The 20,105-nt window shown below is 47.6% G+C and overlaps 1 protein-coding gene across 4 annotated transcripts in view; it reads left to right on the top strand.

Annotated features, from left to right (window-relative positions):
- The window catches only part of NIPAL3 (NIPA like domain containing 3), a 226,708-nt gene extending 209,922 nt beyond the window's left edge, over positions 1-16,786 (top strand). For all 4 annotated transcript variants that reach the window (XM_085647835.1, XM_085647837.1, XM_085647836.1 and 1 more), the window contains exons 11-12: positions 2,514-2,608; positions 15,188-16,786. In XM_085647835.1, the coding sequence (XP_085503961.1) occupies positions 2,514-2,608; positions 15,188-15,387 (295 nt within the window). In that variant the 3' untranslated portion in view covers positions 15,388-16,786. The remainder of the gene's footprint in view (positions 1-2,513; positions 2,609-15,187) is intronic.
- Positions 16,787-20,105: the final 3,319 nt, after the last annotated feature.

The following is a 20,105-nucleotide window of genomic DNA, read 5'->3' as shown; positions in this document are numbered from 1 at the left end:
AACGCTCCCAGAATCAGAAAGTAGCGCTTACCTACAGTGTCAAGCAAGGGTTTCTAACAGGATAAATAACGAAACCCAATACTTTATCTTAAAGACCACTCGCAAATATTCGAGTGTTGTCAAGCCTCTGTATGGTTTAAATATAGTAAGGAAAAAACGCTCCCAGACTCAGAAAGTAGTCATAGAGCATGAAGCAGCGCTTACCTATCCGTCGGTACCCCGGGCGGTCTATGAGTAAAGACCGGAGGTGCCGACGAGATAGGAAAGGAGTGCTTTATAGGAACCTTAATTGTACACAGCTGCGTGTGTTCACCGGGGTGGCCAAGGCAAAGCCTGTTGTGTTTAAAAACGGCGTGAGGACCCAAACGGGCTCGTAGCTATAGCGGACAGCGCATGTGTCATAAGTATGCTACCTCTGCTCCTAAACAGTGCGCATGTGTCGATCTGTTTACACTAATCAAACACAGCTCGCAAGCCACAGCGGTGCTAAGACCAGTCTAACATGTAAAAGTGTTGACTACTGCGATATCAGTCAAAGTAAAACTGCTTAACGCACATATATCTCATAACACCTCATAACAAAAGCCAGGGGATATCGTCATTAAGCCCTGTAACATCCGAGTGTAGTCGATAAACCCATTTTTGTTCTTTGCATAGGAGAAATCGTTGGATGTCTACAATATGTTGGGGAATATAGGGTTGTTCAAGTATTACCCAACGTAAATCAGTTTCTTTATGGCCTGCTGTGATGAAATGGCTGGTGAGTTTAGTAGCACTCTTTTTGCACCGTATGGTACTCTTATGTTCTGCAATCCTCAGTTTAATTTTACGAGATGTCATCCCCACATAGTTCTTATCACACGGACACTTTATTAGGTAAATAACCCTGTCACTGTTGCAGTTAGTATGTTTGTTAAGACACCATGGTCTGTTCGTACCGATGTCTATTTCCGTGGTGTGCGAAGTCTGGGGGCACACCGAACAGTTCCCACAGGGGAAATGGCCTTTAACTGGAGGAAGACCCCAAAGGGGCACATCTGTGGATTTGCTCAAAGCTCGAGGACGTGTATGTATCAGCTGGTCCTTGATATTATGACTCCTTTTATAAGCAAATAAAGGAGGGGGTAATGCCTTTCCTTCAATCTTGACCACTCTCCAATTCTTGAGAATGCTCTTCTTCAGTGCATTTGAGTAGCTCGAAAAGGTGTTGACACACGTAATCCTGTTCTCCTCAGTACTTGGATTACATATTCGCTTCTCCAGGAGAGCCTCCCTGTGATTATTAAACGCTCTCTTCATTGATGTTCTTACAGTTTTTTTAGGATATTGCCTATCCAGCAGTTGGGAAGAGAGCTGGGTGGCATGTTCACAGTATTTGGAGACAGTTGAACAATTTCGCCGAATACGGAGAAATTGCCCAAATGGCAAGTTCTCCCGCAGAGCTCTCGGATGAAAACTCTTAAAATGTAACAAAGAGTTCCGAGCCATCGGTTTCCTATATAGTTCCGTAGTAAGTGTCCCATCCTGAGAACCGATCAATAGATCCAAAAAAGGTAAGTTCTCTTTCGAAGTCTCGCAAGTAAACTTCAGAAAACCATTTCTGTTGTTCAGCCAAGAGTGGAAGCTCTCAATGGTGTCCATAGAACCTCTCCAGATGACTAGAATGTCGTCTATGTACCGTTTCCAGGACAAAATATGGCCTAGAAACGGATTTGTGGTGGACAGTATCTCTGCCTGTTCGAATTGGTGAACATACAGATTGGCTAAAGAAGGGGCAAAAATACTCCCCATAGATGTTCCGGAGATCTGTAGGAATAGCTCATCCTCGAATTGGATTGCTCCTACTGATGAACTCAAGCATACGAAGAAGCAGAGGGAATAAGGATTAGGCATTGTGGTGTCTGAAGTCCGTGAATATGCCAGGCGTATGTTATGTTCTTTTGTAGATATGTACATTTTGCTTTTGTTACTCCTATTACAGGATCCCTAGGTGGTTTGTATGTAAGCGACTATTACAATACAGGGACATTTGTGTACTTCTCTATGGAGGATTAGTATGCATTTGATCTTTGTTTTATATTGAACTGTTTTTTTAACCATTTTGGCTGTTTATTATATTGTTCAGTACGATGGATAATGATAAAGTATGTTGTTTTAAGAGTAAAGACCAAGCATTACTGTCCTCACTATTTCTTATAATGTTACATTACATTAGGACTTTAATTTATTGAACTCATTGGGGATTTAAATATACTCAGAAGGGAAATTAAAGAAACAAAACATTAACAAATCTTAAGAATTAAATACACATTATACTTGAAAGAAGAAATATATTGAAACAGATCTAGAATAGTTGAAAAGCGATAAGCTCCATAGGATGAGTGAGATAGGATAAAAGTAGAACAGCATGATTATTGATTATGTGGCAGTCTGAATGGGAATCAGGCCTTTCTTCTTGCAGACACATTAGTTACATATTGTAAAACATACTCCTCTATTTTGTTTCTTTGCAGGTGCCTCATTGCTTATTTAGGTGTTTTCCTTATTACCAGAACCAGGAAGAAGTTAAGAGCTTTTGAACCCTATGTTTCATTGGATACTATGCCCAGTAAGTAAAAAAAGCTAATGAGGAGCAAATGATCAATTATAAATAAGTCTCCTAAAAGATAAAATGGTCAACTTACTTCCCGTAACAGACTCTCAATTTCAATAAGAAAAATCGTGAAATGAACATATGTCAAGCTTTTTCCACAGAACATCCCTTAGATTTGAGTCATATAAATGATCACTAACATTAATCACTCTATTCGTAGTTCCCGCTTTTCTTCAGCAAATTTCTAACCTGGACAAGCAGTCGAATAAGGATGTAGAGAAAAAATTATGAAGCAAGCAGTAAAAGCAGAGAGTGATTTTCTTACAGATTTTGGATTAAGGGGCATGTGGCAACCCATAAAGTGCATCCTGCTTTCGTTCAGATCTTAAGGAAATGCAGAGGAAAGGGGACTTTTTTTAATTTTTTATTTATTTTTATTGATATTTGTAAAGTCTCATACAGTGTACAGGTGAAAAAACATCAATGATTACAACCATATGAGGAAATAACCATTAACAGCACGTGACAGTAAAATAGGCTGACAGAGGATAAATGTCAAACATACTGACATCATTACATATAGCATGTGGCACTTGTGTTCACAGGGGATCATTGTCAGGGGGAGCCGGCTGGGCAACAGAACGCAAGTATATCAACAAGGGCTCCCAAATGTCATTGGGTCTGGAGGACGGTGGTATCTCTTCCACATACAACACTAGATTTTCTCAGCAAAATACAGAGTCTGTAAACCACTGCTCCGCTGTAGTGCTCAGCACACTATCCCACACCATCGCCACTCATCGTTCGGCAATAAGCAGTGCCACCCTCGTCAGCCTGCCCGTGACACCCTTTAGGAAGGGGACAAGACCCAGTAAACATATCTGCGGGGAACACTGTAAGACAATCCCAATAATCTAAGACAATGTAGTGATCACAACAGCCCAGTATTCCGACACTCGCCTGCAGGCCCAAGCTAGATGCCAGAAATCTGCCCCCAAGGCCCCACATCGTTTACAAGCATCAGTGTCCCGGGGGCCCATATTTAAAAAGTTTATGCGGCGTATAGTAAACCTGATGCAGGTATTTAAAGTGTATGATACGCAGGTTTCCATCAGAAGTGAGGTCGCTAGTGAGTTGGCAGCAGAGTTCCCATTCTTTCTGCGTGATTTGCGGATCGGGATATTCATTCCACTTGCCTAAGCTCCTATTGCATGGGAGGGTCCTATCTTCTCTAGCAGCGTGGTAGAGTTTAGTGACCAGCTTGTGTCGAGTAGGGCTTATGAGCAATGTCCGCAACGCCTGTGTCTCCGGTGGCTCTGCTGGAAATGTGGGATAGTGGGCGTGCATAGAAAATGAAGAGTGGTGTCTTGTTCTGAATATAGTCAGTATCCGTAGTAGACCGAAAAATGCCTACAGGATATAGGTCTTGTAGCTTGTCAATGCCTACCTGTGCCAGTGTACGCAGAGCTCCCTGTTCGTGTGTTACTGATATGTTCGAGTGGTAAGCCAATGGTAGCAGCGGGGAGTATAATGGCAACTTTCGCGCCTCACGGCCCAATGCCTGGCAAGCAGTAATTGTCGAGTTGATGATGTTAAGTGTGTTTCGGGCTGTAGTCCTATGGTTGTGTGTTAACATCGAGCTCAACGGGATTGAATGTACGTCCCAGTGTTCTACCGCTACGTGTGGGACAACAGCATGAGAGGTGAACCAGAAGTGTGCGTATTGTGCGTGTGCGCAAAGGTAGTATAGTGAAACCTCCGCATTTGTACTCCAGTGTAAGAGTCTTCCGTCTCACCCGCCCCTGTCGACCCCCCGCAGACGAGGCGGAGCAACAGAGTGCGTATAGTTTTTAAAAAGTGTTGCGTGAGTTGGAGTGGTATGTTACTGAAAAGATATAAAACTTTAGGTAACACTACCATTTTGATCAGTGCAATGCGGTCTGCAAGAGAAAGCGTGAGTTTCACCCATCTATCCACTTGCTGTTCCAACATTGTGGTGGCAGTTCCATGATTCTCACGGACCTCTGGGTTCCGGTGAACCCACACCCCCAGGTATTTAATCGGGTCTGTGGCCCACACGAGGAGAAATTCAGGTTCATGTGGAAGTGTACACTCCGTCAGCAGTATCACCACAGATTTTGACCAATTAATGTGTAGGCCAGAAAAACAAGCAAAGCGGATATACTCACGCAGAACCGGTGCCAGGTAATTGCGGGGCTCGCGTGTAAAGAGCATCATATCATCCGTGTATAGGGAGATGATGACCGGCCGATGTAAGAAGTTGAGAGCCGCGTGTTTGTGGGATTGCCTAATAAGGCAAGCTAGCGGTTCCATCGTCGGGGCAAATAAAAAAGTGAGCACCCCTGTCTGGTTCCCCTAGCGATCTGTATTGGGTCGGAAGTGTAGCCCTCTACCCGGACAAGCGCCGTGGGATCTGCATACAGGAGTCGCACCCAATTAACAAAGAGAGGTGAAAATCCCATCCGCTGTAATACATAGAAAAGATAACCCCACTCTATGGAGTCAAACGCCTTTGCGGCATCAAGCATGACAGCCGACACTGGTAGTTCAGGATTGAGAGTGTGGAGCATAGCAAACAGTGTGCGCAAATTATAGGAGGTAGAACGCGCTGGAATAAAACCAGACGGATCTGGCAGGACCAATTTTTGCATGAGTGACTGGAGACGAGTGGCCAGAATCTTCGCCAGGATTTTTACATCTGTATTGATAAGCAAAAGCAGTCAGTATGATTCACAATTAGTGGGTGATTTATCCTTCTTGAGTAGTGTGATGATGAGCGCCTCGCGGAGAAACAGTGGCAACACACCTAGATCGTAAGCTTCAGCATACATTTCTAATAAATAGGGGGTGAGATCCTCTGCATAGGTTTTGTAAAATTCACAGGGAAACCAGTCAGGGCCCGGTGCTTTCTTGTTGGGTAGGGCGTTTATTGCCATTCTAATATCTTCCACTGTAATTGGTTGGTTGAGATATTCCTCTGACCATCTGACAGCCATGCGATGGCTACCTGAGTTAGACACGCGTCGAGGGCAGCAATGTCGGTCTTGCCTTGCGAGGTATACAATTTTGCATAGAATTGCCGGAATTGGTCAGTAATGTCTGGGATGCTATAGTGGTCGTGACCCGTGTCATCCGTGATCCTAGTAATGATCTCCCGCCCCATACAGTTATTTATCGTAGTGGCTAAGTGATGTGCCGGCCTTTCACCTTCCGCGTAGGCACGAGTCACATGGCGTTTAGAGATGTATCTCATCTCCTCCTCTGCTAGCTTCGCATGTTCTAGTATGGCGCCCTTAATGAAAGCCAGGGTCGACTCACATGGCGCTGCCTCGTAGTCCTGCTCCAATTTTTTCAGAATTGCCTCCACCTTAGCCAAATGTCCTCGCAGGTCTCTTAACATATTAGCGGATGTGCCTATGCAGGTGCCCCGAATAGTAGCTTTAATCCCCTCCCAGAGCACCCCAGCGCTATGCACAGAACCCTTGTTGTGTGCAAAATATTGTGTGATGGCCTCACGAACCGTCTTCATAAAGAGAGGGTCCAGCAGTGCTTCGGGTCGAAAGCGCCAAGTGAAGGACCTGCGGACAGTTTACGGGATAGAAAGGGTGAGGCGGACAGGACCGTGATCTGAAAGTGTGTGTGGCAATCCCTGTAGATCCGATACCCAGCCCGCTGCCCCCTCACTCCTCAGCCAGTAATCAAGGCGAGACCAGCTGCCATGCACTGTGGAGATATGTGTGCCCTCAAGTGTCTCAGCATGTCTGTGTCGCCATATATCCAGCAGCCCCAAGTCAGTCATTCCGTCTTTGATTGCATGAGCCGCCCCAGGAGAGTGACCTTCCCTACCACTGGATTTTTCTTTGGTAGGGTCTAAGTGTGTATTGAGGTCTCCACCCCAGAGAACCACAGCGTCCGGAAGCCTACGCAGAACAGCAAAGAGTCGCTCATAGAGCGCAGGGTCATCTATGTTGGGACCATAGGTGTTGACAATGGTGACAATCATGCCCATCAGCTTCCCATGTATAACGGCATAACGACCCGCAGTGTCAACACAAGTCTGGATCGCAGTGAAAGGGAGGCCTTTTTTGACAAGTGTGAGAACCCCATGGCTGTAGGAGGAATAGGAAGAAGCCATCCGGTAACCAGCCCAGTGACTCCCCACCAGTCTATCAGTAGCCTGGGTCAGGTGCATTTCTTGTAAAAGGGCAATGCCGATCCCATGGCGATCCAAATGCGCTATTACCTGACGGATCTTTTTTGGCGTGTTAAGTCCCCACACATTCCATGTTAAACAAGAAACGGACATTACATTGTTATGCATAATTGCTGCAATCTATACTTGATCTAGAGATCGTCCAAAGCCTCAAACAGCCAATCCCCACCATGTAAACGTGTCGTGATATGTTTGTTTTGTAGTGTACACATGCATGATCTAAGAGATTTATAAAATAACCAGTCACATGAACAACCCCTACAACTGCCTCCATCCCTCCCACCAGTACCCCCCACCCACTTCAGTAGCCCCAACGTGCCGAGGCCATCCGGAACCCCTAGGAACAATTCCCAAGTGCAATGCCAAGGGAGTAACCAGTTGTGGGGAATACCCAATGGGGGGCACCTGAGCACAGTAACCCTCCCGGTAAAAAAGGAGATGGCCAAGCTATCGTGATATCCCTCTCTGGCCATTTTTTAACATTACATCACAAAACAGCCCGGGGCTGCCCCCAGTAACTACCAGCGCAGAGTAACATAGCAAAAACATCATTGTCATCATAAAATCAGAACATGTCGAATGTCAAAAGCACTGGTAGTAGAGTTCAGTGCGTCAATATGGCTGATGTACGCCATCCTGGCTATGAAATAACTCAAAGGTGTATTCCAGTTTTATCACATGCGGTCCGCAGACCTCACCGCTCGTCTGTCAGTTCACTAGTGCCCCCGTCATCCCTCCCCGCCATGGATTTTGGGGATCGACTACGTCTTGTGACATTTTTGGCAAAGTCCATTGCTGATTTCGGGCAGGTGAAGATCCTGTATTTCCCATTTTCTTCTATGCGCAACGTTGCAGGATACAGCATAGTGTATGGTATTTGTGCTGCAATGAGGAGTTTCTTTACGGGCTGTTACTCTCTCCTAGCCTCCTGAACAGCTACCGTGAAGTCGGGATAGAAGGCAAGGGTGTTCCCCCTCATGAGTGATGGAGCCCTTCTCACGAGCCAACCGGAGCACAATGTCTCGGTCGCTGTAATTCAAGAGGCGGGCAATGATGGAGCGCGGTGGAGCACCCCGAGGCAGGCGCGCAACCAGAGAACAATGGGCTTGTTCCACGATCAGGACCTGGGACATTTGCTCCACCCCAAATATCTCTCACGGAAGAGATTTACCACATACTTTTTCCAGGCGACCTGTGTTCGTGGATTCTGGTAGGCCCGTAATGCGCACGTTGTTGCGACGTGATCTGGCTTCCAAGTCCTCATTACGGGCCTGTATGACTGCCAGCACCTTTTCCATGGACATCGTTTTTGCATTAACCTGCTGCAGGCCGTCCTCCGCATCTCAAATACGTGTCTCCGCTTCCCCGAGGCTTTGCACGTGCTTGTCCAGCTTCGCGGACATATGATCCATGCGTAAATTCAGGTGATCAATCTTCCCATCTATGGATTGTAGACTGGCCTGGACTGCGAGAAGTGTTTTGTCAATATTATGACCGCATGTTGAGAGGCCCGGCTGTTCTTGCGTTGTTCAAACGTGAGACGCGGCTGGCCGCGCTCAGCTTTCCCATGATGGTGTCATAGTCTGTGATTGTCGGAGCTTGACAGAAAACAAAAAATAATTAAATCCCTCTCCGTTGGACAGCACAACACAGGGACACGGTGGTGGTGAAAGGTAGGAGGCACAGAGCAGCCTTCAGCACCCACGTTTTCGTAGTGTAACTGCAATTCGAAGCCAATGTCACCAACTCAGCACGCGACCAGAGTAAGAGACGATCACTCAGCAGGTCTCAGATTGGGTCCGGGCCGGAAGGGAAAGGTGTATACACTTCACGCTCCTGGTACAGTGGCACAGACGCACCGGGGCGAGAGCAATGCAGCACAGGTTCTCAGCAGAGTTGAGGCAGTAATGACAGTCTGCCCGACCCCAGTCAGTTGGTGGGCCGTAGATGGAGGCGAAGCAAAGCAGCAAAGTCTCTGACACCGGGACAAGAGGACGTGAAGACATGTGATCCCTCACAATACCGCCACCACAGAGATGAGGGGGAGGCAGCAAAGCAGACCCACACTAGATTTGCACTCTGCCGTGCTCCACCGCAGGGAGGACCACTACAGGAGTCACAGCGCCCCAGTAGTCAGGCGCTCCGGAGGCAGTAGAGAAAGCAAGCCCGTCGCCGCCGTGTGGCCAGTAGTGCACCTCAATCCTCCGCACAAGAGCAATAGCGCCACCTCCCACAGTGCAATTCACAGTTAGGCTGTGCTGGGCCGGCAGCAGACGGCGTCCACAGGATCCTGGTGGCAGAACACCCCGTGCAGCAGTGGTCGCAGCGACCCCAGCAGGAAGGTAGGTTCGCGAGGCTTACACCCGGGGGCCACAACCGACCTCCCAGCACCAGACAGTGGCTGTCCCACAGAGGCCTGGCCATCAGCCTCAATCAGAGAGGGTTAGTCCCGACTCCTGCAAGCCCACAACCGGCAGACTGCAAGGACGAGACCCGAGAGCGCCACCCCCCCCCCCCTCCCCCCTCTTTCCCCCCCTGGCGCTATAAAAACGGGCAGGAGGGAGTCCACCAACCCTCAGCCTACACCACACAGCCCCCCGGGCACAGGTCGAGCGGCGCATCCCCCCCCCCCCCCCCCCCCCACCCGCAGCGACTAGGATCAATGGACAATTAGAATACAGTAGGGGTTTAGAAGAAATATTTCCTAAGGTCTTCTCAAAGAGAGGCCTGCGAAAAAGTTTTCAACACACAATTATATTGGAAAAAAGAGCTGGTCCCAAAATCCCAAAAGTTAGAAAAGTTCCTACTTCTCAAACAGCTTACATGAGGAAGGTACTGGATATGTTGTATGGGGAGGGTCTACTAGAGACATGAAAAGTCTAAAGAGTATTTGTGCCGTGTCGTCATAGCTTGGAAGAATAATTGAGAGCCTAGACTATGTGCAGATTTACGTGATCTAAAATATAGTTTACATGCTTTATAATTTAAAAGGTATTTAGGTGTTCAACATGCTAGATTTGTCTTCAGCATATCACCAAGTGGTATTGTGTCAAGGTGCAAAACCACTAACGTCATTTGTCACACCTGAAGGGGTGTACAGGTATAAAAGAACAACCATTAATTTCAGCGTCTACCATTTTCCACAGAATTATGCATCGACTCAAACTTTTTTGTAAGTTACAAATTTTTAGGACAGCATTTTCATTTTTTCTACTGTTGTAGAAAAACATGATGGTATTCTGAAGAAGGAGTTATCCATACAGGAAAACAGCAAACGTACTGAAAGAAAAAGAGAAATGCAGAATGACTGAATATTTTTTGTACAAAACAAGTGAAGAGAGTTGATACCAAAAGAAGTTTGAGCTAAGTTATGAAGTTACATTTGCGGAGCTGTTCCATGAAACAAACTCCTAAAGTGTTTCTACACTACCTCCTTTCCTCAGTGGAGAGCAACAGCAAACGAGATGCATCAGCAACGAGATGACATGACTAAAATCTTTGATAGCCCACTGGATCACACTGTAGCGCCTTCGGGCCCCAAGGATCTGAGGTGGCTGCCAGTTGGCAGCCCAAACGATGCCTGGAACCACTGGTTCGAGCCCCGGGTCCACGTCTGATGCAGGTATCCGTGACTGACGCCACCTGTCTAAGTCTTGATCCTGACGTCACTGAGGCCGGATTGGAATTGGATAGTTATGCTGGACTCCGATACTCAGCCTCTACCCTTTGGACCGCAACATTATGCCCATTCCAACCCAGAAACATTTCAACATTATGAAGGTGATGATGGTGACCATGAAGGGTATCTTTATGAAGAAGGGGATATCTTTGAAGATCTTCAGGATTTCGGCCTAGACAACTCATCAGACATTGGGTTATCCTCTTCAAATCAGGCTTTTGGCTACTGAAGACTCCTCCTCCTTCGCCATGGTCATCAGGAGCTTGTCAGAAGTCCTTGACTTCACTCTTCCTGAACAGGACGTGAAAACTAATGTGCAAACTGAGATCCTTAATCTGGTTGGGACCTACCAAGAACCCTTTCTGCCTTTTAGTGAGGTTCTCGGTGATGATCTGGCAGGTACCTGGCCAAACCAGGATCTTGCCCTGTAGTCCAACAGACTAGGGGTGAGACAGCATAGACCTGGCACTGGAGGACCAAACTTTCTGTTCCAGCACCCCTTATCTGAAAGTTTGGTGGTACAATCATCCCTCAGCTGCCACAACCACAATTTATTCCTAACCATTCCAACAGACTAGGAATCCAAATGAATGGACTCATTCTCAAAAAAAGTATTCTCCAGCAGTAACCTTGCCTTCAGAACAACCAATACCTTATGCCTTCTGGGCAGGTACTCACACACATTGTGGGACTGGGTGGCGGATGTCTTGCCAGCTGTCCCAAAATAGATTAGCCCAAATCTACAGCACCTAATCTTAGACGGTTAAAACACAGCAAAGTACACCACATGCAGAGGACTGAACATGATCGACTGTTTGGGAAGGGCGGTCGGGACCAGCGTGGTGCTTCGGCATCATGCTTGGATTCGCTCCATGGGCTTTTCATTGGACGTACAGCAGTCCCTCATGGACATGCCCTTTGATGGCTCGAAATTGTTTGTAGTGAAGGCTAATTCGGCCTCAGAGAAATTTAGAGCAATCAAGTCCACCGTTTACTCTCTGGGCCTTGCTCAGCCTGTTTTGCAGATGCCCCAACAACCACGCCACTTTCCCCAAGGCTGGGGGTTAAGGATATATGCACAGGCAGCATCAATACGTGCCTCAGCACTAACAGGCCTCCCAGTCCTTTCGGGTTAAAGGCTGGGGACCAGGCAGAGAGCGTCCAGACCCCTAGGGGCAATGTACTACCCAAGCACCAGCCGTCCTCCAGCAGCCGCCGCAAAACCGCTTTCATTCATCCTTGACAGCACATGATCACCCTGAAGAAGGTAAAGTCACCTTTCACCTCCCCCAGATGTAAGAGTTCTGACCAATGGGTACTCGAAATCGTGGAACACAGAAACTCCTTACCTTTCCTGTCATATCCTCTGGACATGAAACCCACACTGTAACACCTCCTGGAGGACCCCTTGTTCATAATCCAAGGAGAAGTCCAAACTCTCTTGACCATCAGGACTGGGTGTTAGTCACGTTATTTCCTGGTGCCTAAGAGGTTGAAGGCCTCTGCCCTATCCTTGAAGTGTGCCCTCTGAGCTTCTTCCTCCAGAAGCGCAAATTCAAAATGCTCGCTCTGGCCCAAGTTTATTCTGCCCTAGATCCAGGCGACTGGATGATAGCGCTGAACTTGCAGGACACACATTCTGAAATTCCCGTCCTACAGTCCCACAGATGTTATTTGTGGTGTTGGGTAAGCCAAGAGCACTTTCAATTCTCCATTTTCTCCTTTTGCCTCACCAGTGCACCTTAGGTGTTCACAAATGTGACGGTGGAGGCTCAAGCCCACCTACAGAGGTTGGTAATACCAGCCTGTTCATACCTCGTTGACTGACTACTGAAGGTTGGCTTGCCTCAAACAGTCGTAAACCACCTCCTGACGATGGGCGCACGGTTGACATTGGGCTTTTCCATCAACATGCCAAAGTCACGCCTGACTCCTTCACAAAGACTCCCTTTCATGGGAGCCACCCTGTTTACAGTGCTTTTCTAAGCCATACCTCTGCGGCAGTGAGTTATGGACGTTCAGGCTATGTTCCCAATGTTTCAACCCTTGACCTGGATCTCCGTTAGAGCGACTCTGAGTCTTCTGGGCATTGTTGCTGGGTTGGGGAGGTCATTTAGAAGATCAGAGGGCTCTAGTCTCAGGAGGAAGCTCGCATTCACATCAACTTGCTATAGTTGTGAGCGATTTGTTTGACTCTGAAGATATTCCTGCTGACCATCAAGAGGCGACGGGTACAGGTACTCATGGACAACACAGCCATCATGTGGTATTGCAACAAAAAAGGGAATAGTGGGGTCGTAGTTTCTGTGCTAAGAGGCTCATCGACCCTGGAAGTGGCTGAACTCTCAGGGCCTCTACTTGATTGCCAAGCATCTGGCAGGATCTTTAAACGCAAGGGCAGACCAACTCAGCCAGCATTGCCTAATGAAAGGTCGCACAGGGCATCTTTTAGCAATGGATAACCCTGGTTCTGTCTATTCGCTACCACAGAAAATGTGCAGTGTCAAACCTTTTGCACTTGGAGTTCCCAAAGCAGCCTTCCCTCAGAGACCCCTTCTGACCACATTGGGGGTCGAGACTTCTATACGCCTTTCCACTCCCCACTCTCCTGCCCAGAGTACTCAACAAGATCAAGAGAGACCGTGCCCAAGCCATTTTAGTGGCTCCAGACTGGGCAAGGAGAGTGTAGTACCTGGAACTTTTGGCCATGAGCACATCCCGCAATCAAGAAGACCACCTGTTGCAACAGCCGGGTCGAGTCTTGCACCTGAGCCTGCACAATCCACACTGCCATGTGTGGAGATTAAACAGTGGCAGTTGATGGCTTTTGATCACTCTCTTGAAGTGGATGGTGTCATCTTGGCAGCCTGGCGTCTTTCAACCAAATCTGTTTATACAGGACGTTGTGAGAAGTTTGTTCCCAGGTGTTTCTCATCAAACATTTAACACATGTCTGCATAACTATTGGATATTCACCTGTTTTATTTGTCTTCAGCAAAGCTTTGCTGTGGCAACATTTATAGGTTACCTGTCAGCCTTTTTATGTTTACTTGATCAATCATCCTTCTTTAAGTCTCCTACTGTGATGCGTGTTTTTTAAAGATGCTGGTCCACATGTTCCCCATTTTGTGATGCCACACCTTAATCTGGTTCTCAAATACTTGATGTGCACTCCCTTTGAACCCATGCACAGTTGTTCTCTCTTTTTTACTTCAAGACAGCGTTTCTCATTTTGATAACATCAGCTAGGCAAGTGAGTGAGCTCCAGGCATTGTTTGTGGTATCGCGATTGGCCTCTTTCTTCTTAGACAAATGAGGCCTCTGCACATAAGTGGCATTCCACCAGAGGAGTCGGGCCCTTCCACCTTGGGCAGTCCATCACCTTGCTAGCTTTCTGTCCAACAGTTTACTTCACCAAGAAGGAAGAACAGGGTCATTGCTTCAACCCAAAAAGAGCACTTCGCTTCTATGTCGATCAGATGTCTTACAGAATGACTAACTTTTTGTCGGTTTCTCTGTGGCCAAGATCGTAAAGGCTGTGCAAAAGACCATCTCCCGATAGACTGTGTTATGTATTAAGACCTACTGTAGGCTTGCCAAAAATCAGCCCATGGAAGATTTGAGTGGGCTCACTCTACCAGAGCAAAGGCTAGTACTAATGCGGTGGCACACAGTGTGCGAGCCTTAGATTTTTGCCAGGCTACTCCGTGGGCGGTCACCAAGCATTGCTGCCTCAAGCCTGGCTTGACATGAGGAGCCCTTTGCATCTTTGGTTTTGCAGGATTTTCTGGCCTGAGCCTTTACACAGGGCCCCTGTCTGCGGAGGTGTACTGCTTTGGTATCTATTCAAAAGGTATGGAATCTGTGGTTAGAAGTCACTATCAAAAGCACAAGTTACTTTCCTGTGGTAAAGCTTGTTCTAGGAGAGACTGTAACTGCTGGTTCATCATCGAAGCACCAATGTCCCTGCTGTGTGGAATGGACTCATCTGGCCCATTAATAAGATGGCAATCTAAAGATCGGCACAAACTACCTGATTTGATATCTGTGCGTCACATTGCGCGAATAGAGATCAGAAAGAAAATGACTTCAACGCAGAGGTGTCGCAAATACAGGGATCCTGGCTTCACGTCCAGGGTGGGATGTATCGGACTCTGAGCGCACAACACCACCTTTCGGCATGCAAGAGAATTGAAAAAAAAAAAAATAACGTTTCTGTATTCAGTCTGGTGCCTGGGGAACTTCACAAGGTGAGAAATCTGCGGTTAGGTAGTCTCTACCAGAAAAGGTGTTGCCTAAGGTAAGTAACAAAATGTTCTTCAGCATTTCTGGGCTGATTTGCTAGAACATTTGCTCTGAATTTGTTATTACACACAATTCGTGCATGTTGATATCCCATTTCCAGCCCTTAAACTGCTTCACATTCTTTCAACGATTTCCTTGGCAAAATTAGCGAGGGCAAGGAACTCTGAAGTGAAGTGTTCCCACACAACCCTTAATCCCCACTTTCCGTAAATGTATTCAGCCAAATCGGATTACTGGATCACTGATAGCCTTAGTCTTCACTGAAACCTATCTGACTAGTTGTTGTCTAGCACTAACAAATAGTGGAGTAAAACAGGAATAAAACTTGTCTACTGCTGTTTGTTTTATCAGAATATATTTTTGTTTCTCCTTTTAGATGTGAATAATGTGTACGACCCTGGGAGTGCAATTCAGCCAGACCTCAGCAGCTCCTTTTCATATGGCGCCCTTGCAAGCAATGACAGTTTCCCGGAAATATATGCAGCTGCTACACTGCCAGTCATACAGGAGCAGCACAATGTCACAGGACCTTCAGGAACTCTTCAGCATGACTTGGATCATAATAAAAAGGAATGAGACTGTATAAGAATTACTTTTTTTTATAAAAATGTATTTATTTGCAATTGTCCTTGCCATGTTTCTTACATTAAACCATGCGCTGAGTAATATATAAATTTGGAATACACTACCAAAGCCTCTATATAAATGAATGTATTAAACAGCTGAGACCATACCACCAGTTGGCTCTTAAATATTTCCAACTTGTTGCAAACCTTGGGTGCCATAAGATGACCATAAACCTGTGAATGCAGCTTTCAAAGGTGTAGGCTTCGGTTCTGCACTCGGACAGCCCTTTTGTGCTATATTTTCTCTGAGTTTACTCTGTAACCCTCCCATTTTTGTTGCTGTAGTTTTTTTCTTTTTTTGTGTGTTCTCTTCATATTTTTTGGACTGAATCTATATTCCAGAATACCGATCTTTCTTTTCAGATATGACCAACGTTTGGGTATCATCCTCATTGCCTCTTCAAGGGGTGCATTTGCTTTGGAGAACAGATGATCTGTTTGATTGGAACTCACTTGTCCCCGTTCTTTAATAGACTGTCACTCATTGTAATTCGGTTTGCCTTGGGTGTTGCTCTACATTGTTTCAGAAGTAAAAAAAAAATGTACTTTACTTGAAAGGACTGCTGACTTTTATGGAGTGGCAGAGGATATTTTTTGTGGGATCTTGTATTAGGTAAAATACCACGTGGTTAGGTGTGTGTAATTGTGTGGCAAGGTTGTTACATAGTTATTTGAGTTGAAGTGCTCTTTGTGTATCCATTTGTGATGCATTGTTTGTACCGTTTATCTATATGTATCACACTGTTATGTATATTGTGCTATGGAGTATTTCCAGTGAAATGGAAATTAAAAATTGTGCCTCTGAATAATGCCATGCATATTTGAGAACTGCTGCTAAGGCCTTTTGCCACTAATAACTATTGTGAAACTTAGATGTAACATTTTAGTAACTACATGTTAGTAAAAACGTCCAAATATTAGCAGCTAGTAACTACATTACTTGTATATAAGCTGATAAAAACCATGACAGTCAAAATAATGCATACATGCTTAATAGGTTTGTCATATCTTATCATAGTGAATCGCCTGTCCCTTTTTGCATGCTTAGTTAAGTCGGGCATTACAGGGCTATTCTTAGACACGCTGTCAGCCACATGCTGGTACTGATGCTAGCCACACACTGTACTGTTTTGACTCCATTTCAGAGGTCTTAAAACAAAACCTTGATTGATTACTGCAATTCACAAATCCTTAAATCTGAAGTGTTAGGACTGTAAATCTGTGTTATCTCATCCGCCAGTATACCCTGCCATGGGTTGAAGGCCAACTTTGCTTTCCACCACCCTTTTAAATGATAAAGCCTGGGATAAGATGGTTAATAAAAATAAATCATTTGGTTCAAGATAAAACATGCAGTTGGTTCGAGGTATTATGTGCAGAAAAATAGGCTTACTGTGAACAAAGACAAATAGCTATCTTTGCTATCTCTGCTACTGGCATGTGACTAGGCAGGTAGTGTGGCCAGAAAAAGTACTTCTGCTATCCTCATTTGGAGACATGGAAGATGTAGAGAGTTCTGTGCATGAGAATAGACTGTATTTGGTCTTCTCTTGATGACCATTTTAAAACTTGGATTTCATTGAGAAAAAACATTTTAAATGTATGATTAGTGATAAAACTGATGCTATTATTTTATTTTATTTTTTATTTTTTTTTTTTTTTGCCTTATTTTTTTTTTTTTTTTTTTTTTGAAAAAGTTTTTATTGAACAATAATACGGTTACAAGTATGGGCCTACAACCACCCGGGCCGGCCGCTAGGTACATAAGGAAGTATACACATATCAAGGCTACAATCAGTTCCCAGGGCACTGCCCCGCAGTGGCTCAAGATAGTTCTCGAAGAACAGCAAGCGTCAGTCCAACAATAACAGAAACAAAAGGAAAAACAATAAAAACAAAAGGCGAGTTATGAGGGATACCAGTGCGGATCAGGCTCCCCCCGGGAAACTCCAGTCAGAACATTTGAGCAATCCGCTAAAGAGAGGAGTACCGGGAGGCCGGGGACGGAGGGGGGGGGGGAAGGGGGTCAAGGGAGATGAACGTCCATATGTAGTTGTTACAGAAAGCGCCAGGAGCCATCAAGGGTCAGGGGGACATGGCGATATCAGTGTCTACCAGGGGGGGCGTACAGATGCCTCCGCGATACGCATTCCATTGACCCCAAATTCTACCCCACGCCCCGGCTTGCCACGGGCCACATACACTGTCTTCTCCCGAAACATACACCAGTCCATATTCTCCTTCCATACTGACACGGTGGGCGGCCGTTGAGCGCCCCAAAGTTGCGCTATATCCCTCTTGGCAATCATGTTCCCTAGGGCCGCCCACCGAGTCTGAGCCGCGCTGTAGTCATTGGGCTCCCACACATTCAGGACACAGCGACGCACCTCCGGCAGCAGCACAACCCCGGTGACCCGTCCCATAACCGTGTGGACCCGGCGCCAGTAGTCCGCCACCTCGCGGCACTCCCAAAGGATATGAAGAAAGGTGGCGCTGAGCCCACAGCCTCGCTTACAGAGCCCGTCGTCGGAAAATCCCATCGAGACCAAGCGCGGACCCGTCACATACACCCGGTGGAGAATCTTGAGCTGTACCAACCGGAGACGAGCCGGAATGGCAACCTCCTTGGGGGACGACAGTGCAGACTGCCAATCTTCGTCGTCCAATTCGACCCCATCCCCAGTCCAAGCCTCCCGAAGGCGTACCAGGAGATCCGCCCGGTGATTAATCAATTTTTTATAAATTAAAGAAATAGTACTATCAGGGACATGTCCGTCAAGTATGCGGTCCTCGAGGGGCGAGGAAACAGGGATCTTGGTCCCCTCCCCGAAGACCGAGAGCAGGGCGTGTCGAACCTGGGCGTAGCGGAAGAACTCCCTGTCGGTCAGCTCGTATTCGGCCTGGAGCACCGCGAAAGTCTTGACCGCGCCCTTGTGCCACAGGTCTCCCACTTTGCTGATACCAATTGTGTCCCACTGGTCAAACCCCTTGGTGGTCCACAAGCTGCCCAGGCGGTCGGAGGCAAACAAGGGAGTAGCACATGTCATTCGCTCACTCCAGCCCATGGCCGCAGTGGCAGCCCTCCAGGTCCGCACAGCAATCTTAGTAGGACCCGTAAGGGTCCGGCCAGCCAGGCGGGAATAAAGTGCCCTGTTGTAGTTCCCGCCGGGAAGCAGGAACTTGTCCATCTCATACGCCGGATTCAAGCCGGGCGCATACGTGGCGTGGTTAATGGCAGCTAGCTGCGAGGCCCAATAGTACCTGCGAATGTCAGGAAGCGCGATGCCCCCGTCATACCAGGGGAGAGTGAGCTTGGCAAGAGCAATACGCGCCCGCCCGTTCCACACCAGTCTCCTCTGCAGGCTCTCCACCTCCCGAAAGTAGGCCACCGGGATAACGTCGAAGGAGTTCTGGAGTGCATAGAGGAACCTGGGAAGGGACATCATTTTAAACAGCGCGGCCCGACCCAGCGGGGACAGGGGCAGCCTGCACCATCGGGCCGTGTCCTCACGCAGTCGCCGAAGTGGACGCAGGAGATTCTGCTCATAGCGAGCCACCGGGTCCAGCGAAACGTATATCCCCAGGTACTTGAAGCCGCTCAGAGATATTTGAATCGGGAGCCGAGGCGGCAGGAGAGGAGGACCACCAGAGATGGGATAAACGCAGGATTTAGACCAATTGATCGTGAGACCCGAATTGTTCCCAAAGGAGGTCAGAACGTCAAAGAGGACGTTAAGTGACTGCCGCGGTGAGGTGAGATACAGGAGAATGTCGTCCGCATACAGCGAGACCCGATCTTCGAAGCCCGGGCCCCACCGGATCCCTCTAAGCGAGGGCTCCCAACGGAGCCAGGCAGCGAGTGGCTCCAGGGCGAGCGCAAAAAGCAACGGGGACAACGGGCACCCCTGCCTCGTGCCCCTGCCGAGGGCAAAGGGCCGAGAGACCCGCCCATTCACCACCACTTGAGCCATGGGTCCCGTGTAAAGGAGCCTCACCCAGCCAATAAATCCCTCTCCAAAGCCGAATTTATCCAAGACGGCCCAGAGGAATGGCCACTCAATAGTGTCAAATGCCATCGTGGCATCCAAAGAAACCAGCACGGCCGGTTCGGAGAGGAACTCCGCCCTGGCGAGAACACCGTGCAGACGCCGCAAGTTAAGAGCGGTGTTGCGGTGCGGGATAAAGCCGCATTGGTCCGGATGAATAAGGTCGCACACGACACTCAACAATCGATTGGCCAGGACTTTCGCCAGGATTTTAGGCTCCGCATTGAGCAGTGAAATAGGCCGGTAAGAAGTACAGCGGTCACGCGGCTTGCCCTCCTTGGGGATAACGACTATAGTGGCCAAGCGCTGGTCGGCCGGAAGGGAACCCGCCGCAAGAGAGTCGCGGAACATGCGGCTGAGGAAGGGCGCAAGCTTATCAGGACGCAATTTGTATAGTTCAATGGGCAGACCGTTAGGACCCATAGCCTTGCCCGAGCGAAGGGAACGAATCGCGGTCGCTATTTCATCCGACGATAAGGGGGCGTCCAGCCGCTCCCGGTCCTCAACGGACAGGCCGGGCAGAGCAATATCTCTCAGTAGGAGGCGAGAGTCATCCTCATCCCTGTCAGTCACCGGGGAGTACACCGCCCGGAGGTGGTCAGCGAAGCATTCCACAATATCA

The sequence above is a fragment of the Triturus cristatus genome, chromosome 3_2 (genome assembly GCF_964204655.1).
Source record: "Triturus cristatus chromosome 3_2, aTriCri1.1, whole genome shotgun sequence".
In the NCBI taxonomy this organism is placed as follows: Eukaryota; Metazoa; Chordata; class Amphibia; order Caudata; family Salamandridae; genus Triturus; species Triturus cristatus.
The sequence above is the reverse complement of the archived record's forward strand: the minus strand, read 5'-3'. Positions and strand labels throughout refer to the sequence as shown.